Source organism: Telopea speciosissima, chromosome 1 (assembly GCF_018873765.1).
Source record: "Telopea speciosissima isolate NSW1024214 ecotype Mountain lineage chromosome 1, Tspe_v1, whole genome shotgun sequence".
NCBI classification, from domain to species: domain Eukaryota; kingdom Viridiplantae; phylum Streptophyta; class Magnoliopsida; order Proteales; family Proteaceae; genus Telopea; species Telopea speciosissima.
The window spans coordinates 37,390,606-37,409,324 of NC_057916.1; the positions used below are offsets into that span (position 1 = coordinate 37,390,606).

Genomic DNA, 18,719 nt, shown 5'->3' on the forward strand with positions numbered 1-18,719 from the left:
GAACATATTTACTGATCCCGAAGAGGATTCCAAAGAATAAGTCCCTCTTAGGAGAGGCTGCGGCGCTTTCCATGATGGTGTTGGGTATTCCACCCATGTAGCACCTACTAACCTAGGGTGATAAAAAGGGGAATTCGGACGATTCACTTCTTGAGAGACTTCCTCCTGAACCGAACTTTTTTTCTTCCCTTTATGTCTTTTTGCCAAGCTCGCCCTATAGACGCGTGCATCCATCAATTTCTTCTTCCTTCTAATTGGTTTTATCAACAGAATAGGATCCCCTTGTTTGGAATCCCCCTGCAACATATTCACCCTGTGAACTGGCAAAGGGTTTGCAGTCACATTTGGTTGTTGCTTACCTTGAAGTTCAATTTTGCCATCGTCGATCAAGTCCTGAATCGCATGCTTGAGGAGTATGCATCTATCTGTGTGATGTCCCTTCTGGTTATGATAGTGATAGTAGAGATTAGACTTGTACCACATACGCAGATTATTGAGATCCACATGCTTAGGGGGAACCGAGTCGATCATCCCTTCCTTTTTGAGTTTGATGAACAACAGTGTCGGCGTCTTTCCTCCGAATTTGAAGGCTCTTTAAGAGGTTCTGGCTCAGCTTGGATCACGAGAGGTGTGGTCCCTGTGGCCACTACTTGTACTTCTGCATCTGGCGGCCTGTTCCTATTGCATTTCCTCCTTTTACCCTTACATTTTTCCTTCCAGAATAAGTTCCCGCAGTCTCTCAGGTTACACCTTGTGCTTGCTTCTCTTTGAAGATCTTGTCTTCAATCTTCTTCCCAATGGTCATGAGTGCATCAAACGTCTTGATATGCTAGTAGTATATCTTTTCGTGATACTCATCGTATAGGTTTTCTAGCAAAATCTCTACTTGTTCTTCTTCTGTAGGGAAGTTCCACATTTTTGCGGCCTCCTCTCTGAATCTCATGATGAAATTCAAAAATTCTTCATTTGACTCTTGTCTTAAAGTCTCGAGTTCCCTCCTGGTGATGTCCATCTCAGTATTATACGAATACTATTTTGTGAATACCTTTACTACAGATGCCTAGGATTAGGTCTGGGTATGATCCAATTGAGTCAACCATCTCAATGCGGATCCAGCCAAGGAATACAGAAAGGCCTACCCCATCTGATTTTCAAAAAGTCCCCAAGACCTAGCGATGGTGGAGAAGATCTTGAGATGAGCTCTATCTAGGGTCTCCGGAACCGTCGAACTTATCCAGCTTCCATTTGAAATCTTCAGGGATTTTTTCCCTCAGGGAAGAACACTAATTCTTCTTCATCTTTTCCTTAACTTTGTCTTTGACTACCACCTCAAGTTCTTCAACTTTCTCTCTCATTATCTTTTCCCTTTCAATTTCAGGGGGATCCGAAGATCAACTGTCATTTCCTTCCTCTACCAGTATGGTAATCGGAGTTTTGGGGGTTGCAGAGGTAGCCCTTCTTACCTCTTGTTCTGTAGGTCCAGATGTGGATCCTCCCTTGGAAATTTCATGGACTGATTACACCAATTGTGCCATGAGTTATCGCATTTTGGCCATGTCTGTTTGCAGCCTCTCTACTCGGTGCTCCACGTGACTTTCAAATAGGTGATCATCGATTGGATCCATGTTGTTCTCAAGTGATATCTCAGCCGATGAACTGGAGGAATCGGAAGAAGATGGGGAGCTTGAGAAGAATGATGGACCGGCCCGGATCAGCCTTCTATCGTGTCGGATCTAGATGGGAGGAAATGACCTTTTCGAGTATGGAATTGTGCCTCTACAAGAAAGAGAAACCCTAGTTTAGATACTAAAAGCTCACGTATCAATCAATTTACAACAAGTTTTTTTTTTTGGGGATATTTCTTTTTTTTAGATATTTTTTTTAGATTTTTTTTATTAATTTTTATTGTATTTTATTTTGGTTCAAGTAGTCGAAGTTATCATCGGAACTTCCGGTACTGTAGAAGTTCTTTCCAACCATACTTCGAATGCCATCGTCGCCCAATCATTTCTTAAAAGGAGTCATAAACAAACAAAGACGAAGTCTAGTTTCAGGTTTCTGATGATTGTATCTTAAATCAATACGAGGTGCCCCATTTTCGAGGGACATGTAGGGTTCCATCATATGGGAGTGGACTCCCATCTTTCTCCGAGGGGCTATCGTGGGACTATGGAATTCCCTATTTCAAGTGGCCTTTCATATTGACGTCAGATTAATCACTAGGTGACCTTAAACTCGGACATTCTTAAAGCTAACAAGGGCTAGTTTGTGTCATATCCTAATCATATATGGTCTATTTTCCTACATGATACATGCAATAGGTAGGCTAATAAGATAGAAACAGGTCATCCTTGACAGAATCGATATACCTGTCACTTACGCGAGTCATTGGTACGTGGTCCTTTTAATATACCTGGAGAGTAGATCACACAATCTCAGAGTAACCGTGCTAGTGCCTTTTTTGAGTGGCTAAAGCACCCCACAGCACACTAGTGGTTACCCTCGCTGGTGATTCTAAACTCGTACAGTAAATATCAAAGGTTGTGGTTTTGCCACGAATTACCCATGACTACTCATGGGGCCCAATGACTAACCACTTGGTTAATGTGTTCTCATGTTGTGTGTGTGTGCACGAAAGTGATACAGGAAGCGGCTATCGTCCGATCTCAGAGTACTTAGTATGACGTACCTCACCTCCCTGAGGATAAAGGTATGACATGGAGTACCCTCATCGTTTGATATCACTTTGAGCACTATGCATGATGTAGTTAGTGCACAGAAAAGTTAGCCACACAAGTTTTCATGCAAAATTGGAGAGAGTACTCTTGCATTTATTGGTAGCATCTACTTTAGAAAGCTTGACCTCCAATGGATGTTTATCTACTTATCTCCCCAGCAGAGTCGCCACTGTAAGTACCTCGGTCCCTGGTGACAGGGTTTCCTCAGCCTTATTGGCGATAGACTATTAGTCTGTAATTATGGGGGTATCATTTTGACACATCATCATGGGGTTGGGGTCATGCCTTATAAAATATTAAAAATAACAAGGAGTCGCCACCTAGGATTAGGGCCTAGAACCTAATTGGTGTAGCCCTATCCGTTACGAACGGAAATGGGCTACAAGATTGCGCATGGTCTAGTCAGAGATTCGGGTAAGGGGTTAGATTACAAGCATGGGAAGGTGTTAGGCACCCATCTTGTCCGGTGAAAACCAGTCTTTTTGTTATAGATGCTAGAATGACGAATATTCTCTCTTTTTATGACAATGAGACTATATAATGTACATTATTTCTATATTTACAATATATACATTAAAATGGTAAAAATACGAGAGACTACATTGTGACAATGGAAATGCAGCAATTATACCTCTATATGGGTATACCTCAGATCTTGACGATCCCTTGGCTCAGGGGGAGATGGACAAATGGACCAACGCCGATTTCTTCGAACAGGATAACAACTCTTTTAGAGATCTCTTGTTATCTGTAAATAGACAGAATAACGGTGGTGAAGGGAATCTTTTGTTATCCGTACACTGACTGGATAATGATTCGCAAGGGAATGGGATCGCTCTTTTCCTGAACGGGTAATCAACGGATCTACCCGCCCTTTAGAATTTCGCCTCAATAGGTGCTCGAAAGAGTGGGAATCGGGGCAGAAAGGGGTTACAATCGGACTACGAGGGTCTCCCTACCCCAAAATTCCTTCAAATGAGGGGAGGGGGACCCTCCTATTTATAGGGGGGTGCCCCACACCCTCTGACCTGGATAGGTCCTCCACGGCACCGTGGAGGATTTATCCACGGCGCCGTGGATGACATCAGCCTGTTGACGTTGTAGCCCTCCACTGCGACGTGATTCCGTACCCTATTGTCGTGGGAGGCCTCCACAGGGCCATGGGGCACTGTCCACGACGTCGTGGACAGTGTGGTCCCCTTTTTCTCACCTTTTGAGCCTACATGGGATATTTTTGGTGTTCAGAGTGTGTCTGGGCCCATGGGCCCTGTCTTTCTGGTCTTAGGAAAGGGAAAGGGTGTGATATCCAACGTCCGTGTCCCATCGTCATCATCGTCAAAGGTAATGGCAAAATTTTAGTGTCTACAGACACCCTAGTAAGGAGTGATATGTTCCCCATTAGAGCTAAAAGAACTAGGGGTAGATCTGAAATGACCATAGGAGAAGTTGTGAGGAAGGACATGCATAGTCTAGGTATTGTTCCAAGTATGACCTCAAATAAAACCTATCAGAGGGCAAGGATCCATATAATAGACCCCACTTCTCCTGACTTGCTGTGCTGTTTTCCTCTTACTTTCACCTCATCTTTCATTTTTCATTTTTCAGCTTTCATTTTTCATTTCTCATCTCATTTTTATTATTTTTTGGGTTGTGTTTTCATGCACGATCGTGTATGAAAGGAATCTTTTACACTGATTTTTAGTAACCATTAGATTCAAGGGTTTTAATCTGAACCGTCCAAGGATAAAATATGGTTAACTCCTCTTCTTATACGGTTACATTTTCAAAAAATGTAAAAAACTGTCTTTTGTATTTATCAATAATGATTTAGAAAAACGAGACTTTTTTTTTTTTTTTTGAGAAAAAAACGAAACAACTTCCATTTTTTTCGTTCTATGCAAGTATGCAACTCCTTTTTCTCTTGGAAAAAAAAAATGCTTTTCTCTCTTCCTCTCTTCCGCAAAACACGGTTTCTTCATTTCAATCTCAACTCTCAATCGAGATGGGTTCCTCGAGCGGAAGGGTTTGCAACGGAGGGTGTGAGGGGCTTCGGCAATATGGGTTTCAGGACGGGTTTCGAGAGGGGCTTTCGGCAACAGGGGTTTAGAGAGGGATTTGCACACAGTGGAGTTTCAGATGCTGACGGTAGGGGAAAGTGCTTGGTGGTGTTAATGGTGGTTAGCAGGGTGACACAGTGACGATGGTTGTTGGGTTTTGACGATGGAGGTTGCAAGGAGAGTGTGGGGTTGCAGCGATGGAGCCTGTTGATGAAGCCTCCCTCTTCACCGACTGTCTAACTCCTCACCGCCGGTTACTTTTCCATTTCAATGGTATAAATTAATAATGCTTCCAACTCTTTAATTAATACATAATTTGGTAAATCCACTACAGAATTGATAAAGCCTCTCTCGTCACGGACTAAATCCTCACCGAAGGTCAATATTCCGTCACAATTGATACGAAGATCTCTTTACAGTTCACACAATCTTGATCTGGAAGTAGAGAAAATTGGAGTGGAAATAGCTATCTTGGAAGAATTTGGTTTTCTTATTCTTCTTTTTTTTGCCCCTGCCTTCTCCATCACAGTATCACTGTATTCAGATTCCCCATCATCGTTGAACAGGGGTTGCAGCGGCTGCTGGCAATGGACTGGCGGTGATGCACAATGGATCTCTTAAAATATATTCTGCCATAAAAATGGACCTTTAAGCTGCATAAGTGCTAAACAAGATTTATTGAAGGATAGTTGATGGCTTGAATATATCAGTGAAGCTTGGGTCTTTGGCTCGTGCCGCAAAATATAGTGTTCAGCCAAATTACAGCTGAGTACTTAGTTCCATGGATACCTCCCCCATGCTGGTTAAACTCTTCTCCTAAAATAGCTGAGTATGGGTTGCGTGGGTATTGGGGTTGGGTTGCAGTGTAATGCACAGCAGTTGGTGCTTGCGGGTTGCAGAGAACTAATAAAAATGGAAATTGTATTTTTATTTTTTTTTTGGGTAAAAGTTTTTTTTAATCATTATTGACAAGTCTTTTACACGTAATTGAAAATGTAACGATATAAGAGGACTAACTACCATACTTTATCCTTAGACAATTCAGATTAAAAGCTTTGAATCTGATAATTACTAAAAATCAGTGTAAAAGATTCCTCTTATACACAATTTTGCATGAAACTTTTCTCCTTATTTTTTTTTACCTCTTTTGTCATCCTTATCTTGTTTTGTTTGGATCCATGTAATTGATCCCATTAAATTAGGATAAGACTGAGTTTGTTGTTGTTATTGTTTTATACTTTTTTCAGAATATTAATTGGTGGTAGTGTGTAGATTCCTTCCAACAACACTGCTCCTTAAAAAAAATTTATTCACAATTTAAGAAACATGGCATTACCTGTCTTAAGTTTTTTTGGGTAGACACTTCCTGTCTAAAGTTAATTTACAAAGTTTAGGTAGCAAGTTTGATTTGTTTTTCCAAACAAACACAGATCAATCAACCAGACTACGAGTTTAGTTTTGGATGATTTTGCAGTTTGGTTGCCTGTACTAGAATGTCTTTTCTTCTTTAGAGATTAACTTCATGGCTTGAAAGGCTGAAAAGATTAGGAAATAACTTTCTTCTTTATAAGACCCTGTTATTGATTAGTACTCCCAAGTGAGAAATGACAGAATTTTATTGGCTACATCAATTTCAATACAACATATATACGCAAGGCCCCAATATCATTGGCCGTTTATTCAACTTTGTTTAAATTAATCTTATGGATATCTAAATCCATTTTCTCAAATTAGTAGTTCAATTAATTAAGCAGTGGAAGTGAAGTTGAAATTGGAACAAGTGGTTTGATAGCCGAGTAAAGAATAACTAAACCCAAGCTTGGAATTGGCCAGATCGAACTGTAGCAGGTTATCCTCCAGCTGATACCCACCTATCACTATAGATGTCCTTGGGTTTGAACCTCCGTCCAGGAACCCAAGACAGATCACTTCGTTGTTCACCTGCACCATCGAGTTTGCTCCGTATATACTCCATTTCACACTCTCGCTCTCCATCACCAAATCGATCGTCGGCACCGAAGCTCCTAGTCGGGTTCCATGGACGGTCTTGAGGTCGAAGCACACCCCAAAAGGTGACACAGCCCCTACCCTGGTAATATTCCTGGACGCAGCCGCCTTGATGAAAGCTTTGGTTACGGCCTTGTAAATGGATGTCTCCATCACCGTGTATGGGTCGACGGTACTAATCTTGGTCCCACCGTAGCCTGTGCTACTTTGGATGGAAAGCAAGGACGTGTTCAACGAGACGGCCTTGTCTTGGACTTTGATGGACTTGACTCCGATGAAGTACTCCGAAGAAGCATCACCAGATGTGTAAGCCGATGCGGTGCTGACGGGGTTGATGTAGAGCTTGGTGTATACGAGATTATTTGTGGAGACATCGACGTTGGGGAGGAATTTGTAAGGTCCAGCACCGAAGAATAAGACACCGTTGTATGAGGCGGAGGTGGAAGAGGAGAGGCAGATTGCGAATTTCTTGTGGAAGCTAAAAGCTGCAGAGAACTGAGATGGCAATGAGATGCGGGTGCGACCGAGTCCGGCCATTCCCTTGGCGGTGCTGGCTAGGCCCTTTAAGATGAAGGTAGGAGCGCAGGCGAAGAGGAAGTGAGATACGGTGACGACACGACCAGGGTTGGATCCATCGGGGGATTGGATGGAAACCACGTCATCACCGAGATCTCCGGTGGTGGCAGTGCCAGTGACGGTGTTGTCTACGATGACACCGCATGTGTTGGTACCGCTGCAGGAGTTGGACTTAGCGAGGGAACACCGGGAAGAGTGGCAACGGGCGGGGCGATAGGAGGATGAGTTGTAGCCTTGCTCGCAATCAACCCATAGAGACTGACCTCCCAAATCGAGGACGACATTGAGGGACACGCGTGGAGTCCTCTGATTGATAGTGGTGAGGTATTGTAGTGTGGAAGCATCTTTGGAGATGGGAAGGACGAGGGCCTTGGGGCGGAAGCTCTGTTTTGCATCGGATAGAGAAGCGAGGTTGAGCAGAAAATTAAGAAGCAGAGAAGAGAAAAGCATGAATCGGAGAGAGAAAACAGCCATGGTTGCTGGTTAATCACTTAATGTGATTGGTAAATGGTTTGTAGTTGGAGGAAGGCCAGACCTTCTATTTATAGTTTGGTGAGTCGTTTTCAAAAATTTTATTTGGGATTGTAATGTAACGCTACGCCGCGGTTCTTTGCATTGGGATACGGCGGCGACTCACCGACAAATACATCAACAATGGCAACTATGTTGGTTTTATCTCATTCAATAAGAGTTGAGCTCACGTTCTATAATCCCAGCTGTGCTAGGGGTGGGGAGTACATGATTGACTTTTGACCATCAGCTTTCAACACGTGTGTTTCTTGACTCATAACTGGCATACTCATTCGGGTTGATATTGTGGCTGCTTTCTTTTCTCATTTGGTATTTCTCATCTTCTTTTGATTTCAATATTTTTCATTCCAAGTAAGGTTTCTTCACCCTTGATGAGGCATAAAACACTCCACCAATCAGAGGCTGCCACGTGGCCAATCTGACCTTAGTCCGAGAACCGAATTGAGCCGAGCTGAAGATCGGGCCGACCCGATCTCTGATAAGTCACCTAACAAAGCCGGACTCGCACAAGTTAGCCGATGGCTGAGGCCGAGCTCACATAGGTCAGCCGTAAACTCTTGGCCGAGCTGACTGCAGAGACCAACCTCTAGGGCCGACCTCCCAAGCTGAGGTAACTGCCAAGGCCGATCGACTAGGCCGACCTCCCAGGCCGAGCCCTCCTACACAGAAGCTACCATAGCGCCCCACCGGGGATCGCGGGGCCACGTCAGTGCATCTCGAGAATCACGGGATAAGAATCGAGTCACGATCCTAGCGCGATATGAAGTCACACTCTACATGGACTCTTACCTTAATAAGAGCCCGACCCCGAAAATAGCTCTCCACTCTGCTCTACGCGAGAGAGCCTTCCAAAAGAAGGACTCCTACCATACTAGGACTCTCCCAACCGCTTCATCTCATCCTTACTCTATAAATACCCAGGTATGGAACACCACTCCTCATCTTGCTTTTCACTACGCAGTTACGCTGTTGCACTGGTGATCCAACTTTAGCATCGGAGAGTCCTAGGCCGGAGCCACACCGGCTCTCTTGTGCTCATCACTTGGTCTTTGCAGGCTCATCCGTGGGCGAACCAAGCATCGAAGATTTTCACACGCAACAGATTTGGCGCCGTCTGTGGGTACGACATCAGCAGGCCATCTTCATTTCTACCAACTTCAAGAGCAACAATAATGGTGCACACGAGATCAGGGCAGTATGGCTCGACTTCCCGTACTGACGAGCCACAACCCGTTGGGCAGACGAGGCGATCACCGCCCCCCGAAGCCTCGTGGCAGGGGATAAACAGAAGTCCCCCTCGGGCAGGGGGTGCGCAGCCCATCACGGGCACCATGATCAGTCCCATTCCCCCACCGGAGGGTGGGAATGGGGGAGGTGTGCTAGCCACAGCCGCGGCTGACCGGGTACAGGCCGAGCCAAACTTTGGGTGGGCTGGGCATACCAACGCCGCCGCCCTTATCGGAGAGTTTGGACCCCAAAGCCCGGGCAAATAATCGACAAGTTATGGACTTGCAGTTGCAGATGCTCCACACCAATGAGATGCTGCGTACCTTCATGAACCAGATGGCCCGAGGGGGGCTGATGGGCCAACCACTGGTCGCGCCCCCTCCAGCCCCGGTCCGCGCAGAGAGAAACTTACAGCAAAATGGTGGCCGGCGTAGGGCCGAGCCTAGCCGAGTTGCCTCCTCATACCCGTCTTGTCAGAGACTCCTCCTCCGCGCCTTAGCAGAGGCGCTCGACGGGATGAGCAAGAGCATCGCCGAAGCCAGGGAACAGGGCAGGAAATCGAACCAGCAGGCTCGGTAGCGAGGAGGTCGGTATTTTCTGGACGACTCGGAGAGGACGGACAGCCGAGGAGAGTCCGAGAACAAGGGAACGAGCCGAATGAAAGACGCGCTGCGAGACGAGGAGAAGGATCTCGTCATACCCCCTGGCGTCAAAACTCGCCTCCCCGAGAAGAACAACAAGGGAGCCCCTGTGGGTCGAACTTCCAGGAGGAAACAAGAACAAGGAAGGATGGTGCAGACCGAGCTGACCAGAACGGCCGACCACAATGGGACGACTGAGCCTACCGATCTCGGGCTGAGGAGCCAAATGGTCGACCTAGGCCGAGCGAGCAAAAAAATTTGTACCGGGTGGATGAGCCGGTTGGCCAAGCACCTGAAACCGAGCTGGAGAGGCGGCTACCAGACTTGGCGGAGCAAGTGGAGGGGTTGAAGAAACAAGCGACCCCAGACACCTATTCGTTGGTCGAGTGTCACCCGTATCCTCCTGAGATCATGACTGCGCCGCTACCGACTGGGTTCAAACCTCCCCCGTTCGACCGATATGACGGGATGACCGACCCGACGGATCACATCAACTACTTTAATGCGATGATGACCATGTACGGGGGAACCGAGATCGTTTCTTGTCAAGCCTTCCCTGCATCCCTCAAGGGCGCGAAGACCTCATGGTTCTCCTGGTTGCCGCCGAACTCCATAACAAGCTTCGGTCAACTCTGTCGAGCCTTCCTCACGCGCTTCCAGAGTAGTATGAAACACAAGAAGACAACGGTCAACCTCCTCAGCGTGAAGCAAAGGCCCAATGAGTCGATCCGAGCTTTCGTCTCCCGCTTCAACAAGGAATCATTAGACATCAAGGATTTGGATGAGGCCACGGCCTATACGACTATGAGCAACGGGCTCGCCGACATGGACCTCATCAAGGACTTGGCCCTAAAGCCGACCAAAAACCTGGCCGAGCTCTTGAAGAGGTGTAATGAATTTGTAAATATGGCCGAGGTCCTCCAGGCCCGAAAGGGAAACGAAGGCCGAGCCGATAAGAAAAGGCCGACAACCGATGACTGCAAGGAAGACAAACGGCCCAGGACGGATCACCAAGCCGAGAGATCGGGTCGAGCTCGGAGGCCCGATTACACCCCACTGAATACCTCGCGCAAGGAGATTTTGATGCAAATACAAGATGGTGGGTACATCCGCCGACCCCCGACCTATGCAAGCGGGGTCATCTCGGAATCCTAACAAATATTGTCAATTCCACAAGGACACCGGCCACGACACCGAGGATTGTTATCAACTGAAAAGAGAAAACGAAGAGCTGATAAAAGCGGGCCACTTGAAGCGATATGTCAAGGGAGGTCGTGAAGAGCATGGGGGTCGGTGACCTGAAGAGCGCGATCAAAGAAGAACCGTGCCAAGGCCCGAAAATAGGCGACTCGAGCGAGATGAAGATAAAGCCCGAGCTGAGAAGAAAGAGGATGGGTCCGGGCCGAGCAGTGACAAGGGAGCTCCCATATACACCATCCTCGGAGGGCCCAGACAAGAGACTACTCGAAAAGCCAAGGCAAATGCACGGTTTGTCGGAGTCGCCGAGATGCCCACCAAGAAGCTCAAGCCAGCAGCGACGATTTTCTTTTCTGAAGCCGACCTCGAAGGTATAAGTTTGCCTCATGACGATGCTTTAGTGGTACAGGTAGAAATTGCAAAGAGACCCGTCCATCGAGTATTGGTCGATACCGGCGCATCAATGGACCTTATGTCGCTAGATGCGTATCGGTAATTTGGCTTCGGCGACGAAGCGCTCAAGCCGGAGGGCACCTCACTTCATGGGTTCTCGGGAGCTACCGTGACCATTAAGGGTTCAATCGACCTGCTGGTCACGATCGGGCAAGCTCCATGCCAAGCGACAATCCAGGTCAAATTCATGGTAGTCCGATCGGTAGTGGCTTTCAACGCCATACTAGGCCGCCCTTCACTGACCGCTCTCCAACCCATCATCTCCCCGATGCACATGAAGATGAAGTTCCCCATCGAGAACAGAATCGACGAAGTCCGAGGCAACCAGAAGAAGGCACGGGAGTGCTATGCTACTTTTGTCAAGCAAAACAAAGGTAATGTCCGAGGAATGGCAATGTGCGTCAAACACCTCCCCGAAGATCAGCGGGATGAGCTCATCGAGAGGAGAGGACGACCTGTGGAAGACCTAACCCCGTTCCCCCTCAGCGATGAGGACCCAGCAAAGGTGGTCCAGCTCGGATCATTGCTGAATGAAGATCAGAGGAATCAGCTCGGAATTTTCTTAAGGGCGAACGTCGATGTCTTTGCCTGGTCGGCTGCCTACATGATGGGCATACCCAGGCATATAGCGAAACACCGGCTCCACGTAGATCCAGGTTGAAAACCAATTCGGCAGAAGAGAAGGAACTACGCACTTGATCGACAAATCGCGATCAAAGAAGAGGTGGAGAAGCTCCGTCGATCAGGGTTCATCCGAGAAGAAAAATTCTCAACCTGGTTGGCTAACGTCGTCATGGTCCCAAAGCCGAACGGGAAGTGGAGAATGTGTGTCGACTACACCGACTTCAACAAGGCTTGTCCAAAAGATGAGTACCCGCTACCTCGGATCGGCCTCTTGATCGACGCCATGGCAGGTCACGAGATGCTGAGTTTCATGGACGCATATTCCGACTACAACCAAATCATGATGCATGAGGAGGACGAGCCATACACGGCATTCCGAACTGACCAAGAAAACTTTTGCTCCAAGGTCATGCCGTTCGAATTGAAAAATGCCGAAGCGACGTACCAGCGGCTCGTGAACTATATGTTCCGCGAGCAGATCGGAAGAAACATGGAAGTCTACGTGGACGAAATGTTAGTGAAGAGCTTAAAAATCGAACACCACTTGGCCGACCTGGAAGAAGCCTTTGGCGTATTGAGCAAGAATCAAATGAAGCTGAACCCCGCCAAGTGTGCATTCGGCGTGACCTCGGGAAAGTTGCTCGGCTTCATGGTATCTGTCAGAGGCATCGAAGCCAATCCGGAAAAAATCAGGGCCATCCAAGAGATGAGCCCTCCAAGGACGATCCGAGAAGTACAGAGGCTAAACGGAAGGGTAGCGGCGTTGGCACGATTCATGTCGAGATCGGGCGACAAGTGCCTACCGTTCTTTAAGGCCCTTAAGAATATCCGGAACCCGAAGGACTTCATCAGGTTGGACGAATGCCAGGAAGCTTTTGAAGAGCTGAAGAAATATTTGGAGAACCCGCCTCTTCTCAGCCGACCCAAGCCAAAAGAGGAGCTTCAAGTTTACTTAGCCGCTACCCCTGTAGCGGTCAGCGCGGTGTTGATTAGGGAAGAAAGTCGAACTCAAAGACCCATATACTACATCAGCCACATTCTTGTCGACGCCGAGACAAGATACTCCGGGTTCGAGAAAGTAGCATTCGCTCTTGTTACGGCCGCAAGGAAACTAAGGCCGTACTTCCAAGCTCATCCGATCGCGGTACTGACCGACCAGCCACTCAAGAAGATATTGCACAAACCCAACGTTTCGGGACGACTGATCACCTGGGCGGTTGAGCTGAGTGAATACGATATAAGCTATCGTCCAAGGACGACGATAAAAGGACAAGCCCTTGCCGACTTCATCGCCGAATGCACAGGGCCCGACCTTGAAGTCGGGGAAGAAAAGACAGTAGAAGAGGTCGGGGCTACGGCCAACCCGACTTGGACCATGAATGTCGATGGCTCAAGTAACTCCGGAGGAAGTGGGGCCGGCCTGATCCTGGTGAGCCCCGAAGGGTTTCTGATCCAATATGCCTTGAGGTTCAAGTTTCCCGCCTCGAACAATGAGGCCGAGTATGAAGCCCTCCTAGCCGGACTTCGAGTCAGTAAAGCAATGGGTGTAAAGCGGTTGAAGGTGCGAGGAGACTCCCAACTCGTGGTCAACCAGGTCAATGGAGACTATGAGGCGAAAGACGAAAGAATGATAGCTTACCTGAGCCGAGCACGAGATCTAATTTTTGAACTTGAGCACTTTGAGATGACTCGAATACCGAGAAAAGAGAATGTCGCGGCTGATTCCTTGTCAAAGTTGGCCGAGGCCGACCTCCAATATCTGAGCCGATCAGTGTACATAGAAATCTTGGAGAAGCCCTCCTTACAAGAAGAAAGCGTAAAGCACATTGAAGAGGATGGGCCGACCTGGTTGGACCCCATTGTCAACTACTTGGAGAATGACCTACTCTAGGAGAATCGAGACGAAGCAAGGAAGGTCAAGATCCGAGCTGCCAAGTACACCATGATCGACGGAGTGCTCTACAAAAGAGCAATCTCGGCCCCTCTTCTCTGATGCCTTGGACCAAAGGGAGCTGAGTATGCCTTGGCCGAGGTGCATGAGGGAATATGCGGGAGTCACATGGGTGGCCGAGCTCTTGCATACAAGATACTTCGACAAGGATTCTATTGGCCAAGAATGCAAGAAGAGGCCATGAGGTATGTGAAGACATGCGAGAAGTGCCAGCTGTTTGCACCAATCCCGAGCCGACCAGCAACAAAGCTGACCTCAATGCTGAGCCCAATCCCTTTCGTTATGTGGGGAATGGATATTCTCGGAGATTTCACCCCAGCAACGAAAAACAGGAAGTACGTGGTAGTGGCGATCGATTACTTCACTAAATGGGTCGAGGCCGAGCCCCATGCAACCATCACCGAGAAGAACATGGAGAAATTCTTCCGAGATAAGGTCATCTACCGGTTCGGACTACCGAAAGTGCTCATCATAGATAATGACACAATTCAACAACTCGGCCTTCCGAGAGTTCTGCGAACACTTCTACATCGACTTTTGACCTGTCTCAGTAGCTCATCCACAAGCAAATGGACAAGTAGAAGTGTCCAATCGAACATTACTCGCCGGCATTAAGAGAAGGTTAGATGAGGCCAAAGGAAGATGGGTGGAAGAGCTCCCAAGTGTCCTATGGGCATATAGGACGACAGTAAGAACACCAACCGGGGAGAGTCCTTTTCGCCTCGCTTATGGGACCGAAGCCCTGGCCCCGATCAAAATTATGGCATCGTCGTACCGAGTACTCAACTTCGATGAGAAGACCTATGAAGATGGGCTGAGAGCCAACCTTGACTTCCTCGACGAAGTTTGAGAAAATGCCCTACTCCGGAACACGGCATACCAACAGAGGACGGCAAAGTACTATGACTCAAGAGTAAAAGAGCGACACTTTCGTCAAGGGGACCTTGTCCTCAGAAAGCTTAGCGCATCCCAGCCAAGGTAGCAAGGAAAGTTAGCACCAAACTGGGAAAGCCCGTACATAGTCTCCAAGCAAATTCACCCCAGGACGTATCGCTTGCAGACTCCGGGGGGCAAGAAGGTACAGAGACCTTGGAACTCAGAAAATTTGAAGAAATTTTTTCAATAACTGAGCATGCTTGTATTCGGCTTCAGCCCCGACGTTTGATTCAATTAAATAAAGTCTTTCTCCACCACTTAACGTATTTGCAAGCTCCTAAATCAAAGTCGTAAGACCGGTCCTCATAGACCAGGCCGACCTCGAAGACCGACCCTCATAGGTCGGCAACTAAGTCGTAAGATCGGTCCTTATAGACCTGGTAGACCTCAAAGACCCGCCCTTATAGGTCGACAACCAAGTCGTAAGACTGGTCCTCATAGACCTGGCCGACCTCAAAGATCAGCCCTCATAGGTCGACAACCAGGTCGTAAGATCGGTCCTCATAGACCTGGCCGACCTCAAAGACCGGCCCTCATAGGTCGGTAACCAAGTCTTAAGACCGGTCCTCATAGACCTGGCCGACCTCGAAGATCGGCCCTCATAGGTCGGCAACCAAGTCGTAAGACCGATCCCCATAGACCTGGCCGACCTCAAAGACCGGCCCTCATAGGTCGACAACCAAGTCGTAAGACCGGTCCTCATAGACCTGGCCGACCTCGAAGATCGGCCCTCATAGGTCGGCAACCAAGTCATAAGACCGGCCCTCATAGACCTAGCCGACCTCTCAAGAGCAAACTCCCCCCTTGGCCGAGCCTAACAAAGTTTGAAACTAAGCTAAGACATTACACTAGGCCAGGAAGGCTGCTCGGCCATGCGTCCGCTTATATGATAGCCGGTCCGATCGGACCGATGGGAATGGCAAAGTAACTAACCAAAGCGAAAATCACCTTGACCTCGGGAATGGCATGGCCGAATCGACGACCACGTGAAGCATGGGTAAAAAACAGACAAGTCCCTAAGCTCGGCTGGCGGAATGGGTCGTCAGTTCGGCCACAACCTCAAATGGAACAACATACAGAAGGAAAAGAAGGCTAAGAATGCCGAGCTAAAACACTTGGACAAATTCTGGCAAAAATAGATTTTTTATTTAGTACAGGCCGACTGCTCGGCATGGTTACAATGAGGGCAGTTCGGCCCCAAAAAAAAAAAAAAACAACAAATTTTTACATCTCAATCTCCTCGGCGGTGGACTTGGAGGCGACCTCGACGACATCCACGACTGTAGGCTCAGCAAGGGGGTCTTGGGGTTCAGCGTCAAGAGGGAAGAGGTCGGCCTGCGTAGGTTCCTTAAGGGGCAGAGCCTGGGTGACCTCGGCTCCCTCCTCATATCCCAACTCCCCGGCAAAAGTGGTCGCGTCGTCGTCAAAACGAGAGAGATTGAGATCGGGATAGACCGCCTTGACCTCGGCCAAGAGATCAGCCCGGCCTGCCTCAAAACCTTCGGCAGAGGGAGGCTTCTTGATCTCATGGCATACATCAGCGTACTCCTTCGATTGGAGATAGTCGTTGATCGCCTCATCCCGAGCCAGGGCCAGGTCTTCCTTGGCCTTCTCCCTCGCCTCGGCGAGCTAAGCCTGCAGAGCCCGGACCTTCTCTTTCTGCCTGATCACCTCGACATTAGAGCTCTCCACTTCGACCTCGGCCGCAGTAAGCTTCTCTTGGGTCTCCCGACACCTCTGAACGGCATCCTGGGCATCCTGGTAGGCTTTCTTGCACTGGACGCCCAAGGAGTGGTTCTCGGTCAAGAGCCACTCAAAGCGAAGCATAGTCTCCACTGCCTTGGCGAAGCCCTACAAAAAAGCATAAGAACAAAACTCAGGACAGATTACACAGGTCAGATCTAATCATAAGAGCCGAGCATAAACTTACCATGTTGAAATCCTGAAACAGGGTAGAGAGGAGCTTGGGGTCAGACAGCGGCTCGAGTTTCTCCCTGTCGGCCGGGAGCCGACCTGCATCCAGCCATTCCTTGGCATGCGCAACTGACGTCAATGTCGAGTCCCCTGGGAAGAGACGCCAGGTCGGCCTCACCGGAACGTTGCTGGCCGAGGCCCTCCCCAAGACATATAGGGAAATGTTGGGGGGAGAAGCCACGGGTGGAAGGCCACCACTCGTCAGATTGACCGAGAGCTTCTGACGTTTGGCATCTTTTCGGCGGGCTCCTCTCGCCTTTTCGGCCCTTCCCTTTCCTCGAAGACCCCACTGGGCCCGTACTCTTTTCGGCCTCAAGGCCGGCCACAGCGTCTGGCGGGCTCGGCAACACGGCCTTGCCCTTGGGGGCCTTGGAGGACTCGCCCTGGGACTTCTTCTCAGCATTTTTCTTCCTTCGGTCCGCAAGGGTCTCGGCCCTTAGCCGAGCTGTATCCATAGGGGGAATATGGCCGACCACTGCAAGAGAAACCAAACATCAAAAACAAATTAAAAAAGAAATGAAGACTAAATAAAGAGGTCAGCTCGGGAACAGAAACGGGCTCGGCTCGGGCTCCTACAAGGGGTCATGTGCCACCTTTGAAGAAACCCCTCGTCCTGAAGCCGAAGGACGTCAAAGGGCGGACGCTGGGGGATTAAGTCAAGCGAGGTCAGCTCATTCTCGGTTAGGGGCAGTACCCTATTGACGTAGTTCAAGTTCATCTCCTTCCACTCGGTTCGGAGAGGGCTGTTTGGAATGGAAGTGAAGAAAAAATGAGGCTTCCAATACTTATTGAAGGTCGGCATGCAGACCAGAAATTTGTGGCTGCCCAGGGCCGCACTCTTCCCAGATCGGCGGCTGAAATAGTACCACCCCTTCTCTGGATACTTCTTCAAGAAAAAGAGCTGAGAGAAAAGCGCCACGCTTGCACCACGCCAGCCAAGAGTTCAGCACCAGCTGACCAGGGGACAGGTGGAAGTGGTCCAAGATCTGGTCCACCAAGCCAAGGACGGGGAGCCTGAACACGTACTTGAAAGGCGTCTCGTACAAAGCCACCTCATCGGGCCTGATGAAGCAGGCCATCTCCCCGGGGTTAGGAGCTCGGAGCTGAATGTCCTCGGGGATGGCATAGGTCATCCTCAGATAGTCGAGGTCGGCATCCGTGATCGTGCATGGAACGGTGCCGACACTCCCTTCTTCGAGCTCAGGGGTGTCAGCGGACGAGCTGACCGAGCCAACCCCCACTTCGGACGAATCTCCCTCACTTGACTCCTCATCAGATGAGGACGACCCAGAGTTCTCGGCTCGGTCTGTGGCGATTGGTCGGGCCGCGTGGTCGAACTCCAGGAGCAACGGAGGCTCGGCCACCTCGGCCTGACGAGGCTCCACTACATCAGGCTCATCCGAAGTTGAGCCCAACAAGTCTATGGTGGGAGAGCGAGCGGGGAGCTCTCGGCTAGGACTCGCGCCCTCTGCCCATGGGACTACTACCAACTGACATACTGGGCGGAGAAGACTTACTGGTTGAAAAAGAGCTAAGAATGAGCTGAGCGCGAACGAAGCAAAGGCCGAGCTGATCACGAACCAGAAAGCACCGAGCGCTACCGAGCTGAAGAATCCGAGCTTGCCTAGAAGTCAATAACTTGGAGCAGTGAAGAATGAATAGTTAGGAGTCGCCTATTTATAACTCTTGGGTTGAACTGATCCAACGGCCGAGCAGAGCTCAGCATAATTCAACAGCCTAGATCAAAGGACGTTTCGAATTCCCGAGCCTGCCATAATGACTCTGCTGACGTGGCACTGACGCCCAA

At 48.8% G+C, this 18,719-nt stretch overlaps 1 protein-coding gene across 1 annotated transcript; it reads right to left on the reverse strand.

Moving 5' to 3' along the window:
• Positions 1-6,527: 6,527 nt before the first annotated feature.
• Positions 6,528-7,852, reverse strand: LOC122661497 (probable aspartic proteinase GIP2). The gene has a single exon (XM_043856907.1). The coding sequence runs from the start codon at positions 7,850-7,852 to the stop codon at positions 6,542-6,544; it is 1,311 nt and encodes a 436-aa protein (XP_043712842.1). The 3' UTR covers positions 6,528-6,541.
• Between the last annotated feature and the right edge of the window lie 10,867 nt (positions 7,853-18,719).

Coding starts and splice junctions, on each gene's coding strand:
- LOC122661497 (XM_043856907.1), bottom strand. CDS start 7,852: ATGGCTGTTTTCTCTCTCCGATTCATGCTTTTCTCTTCTCTGCTTCTT.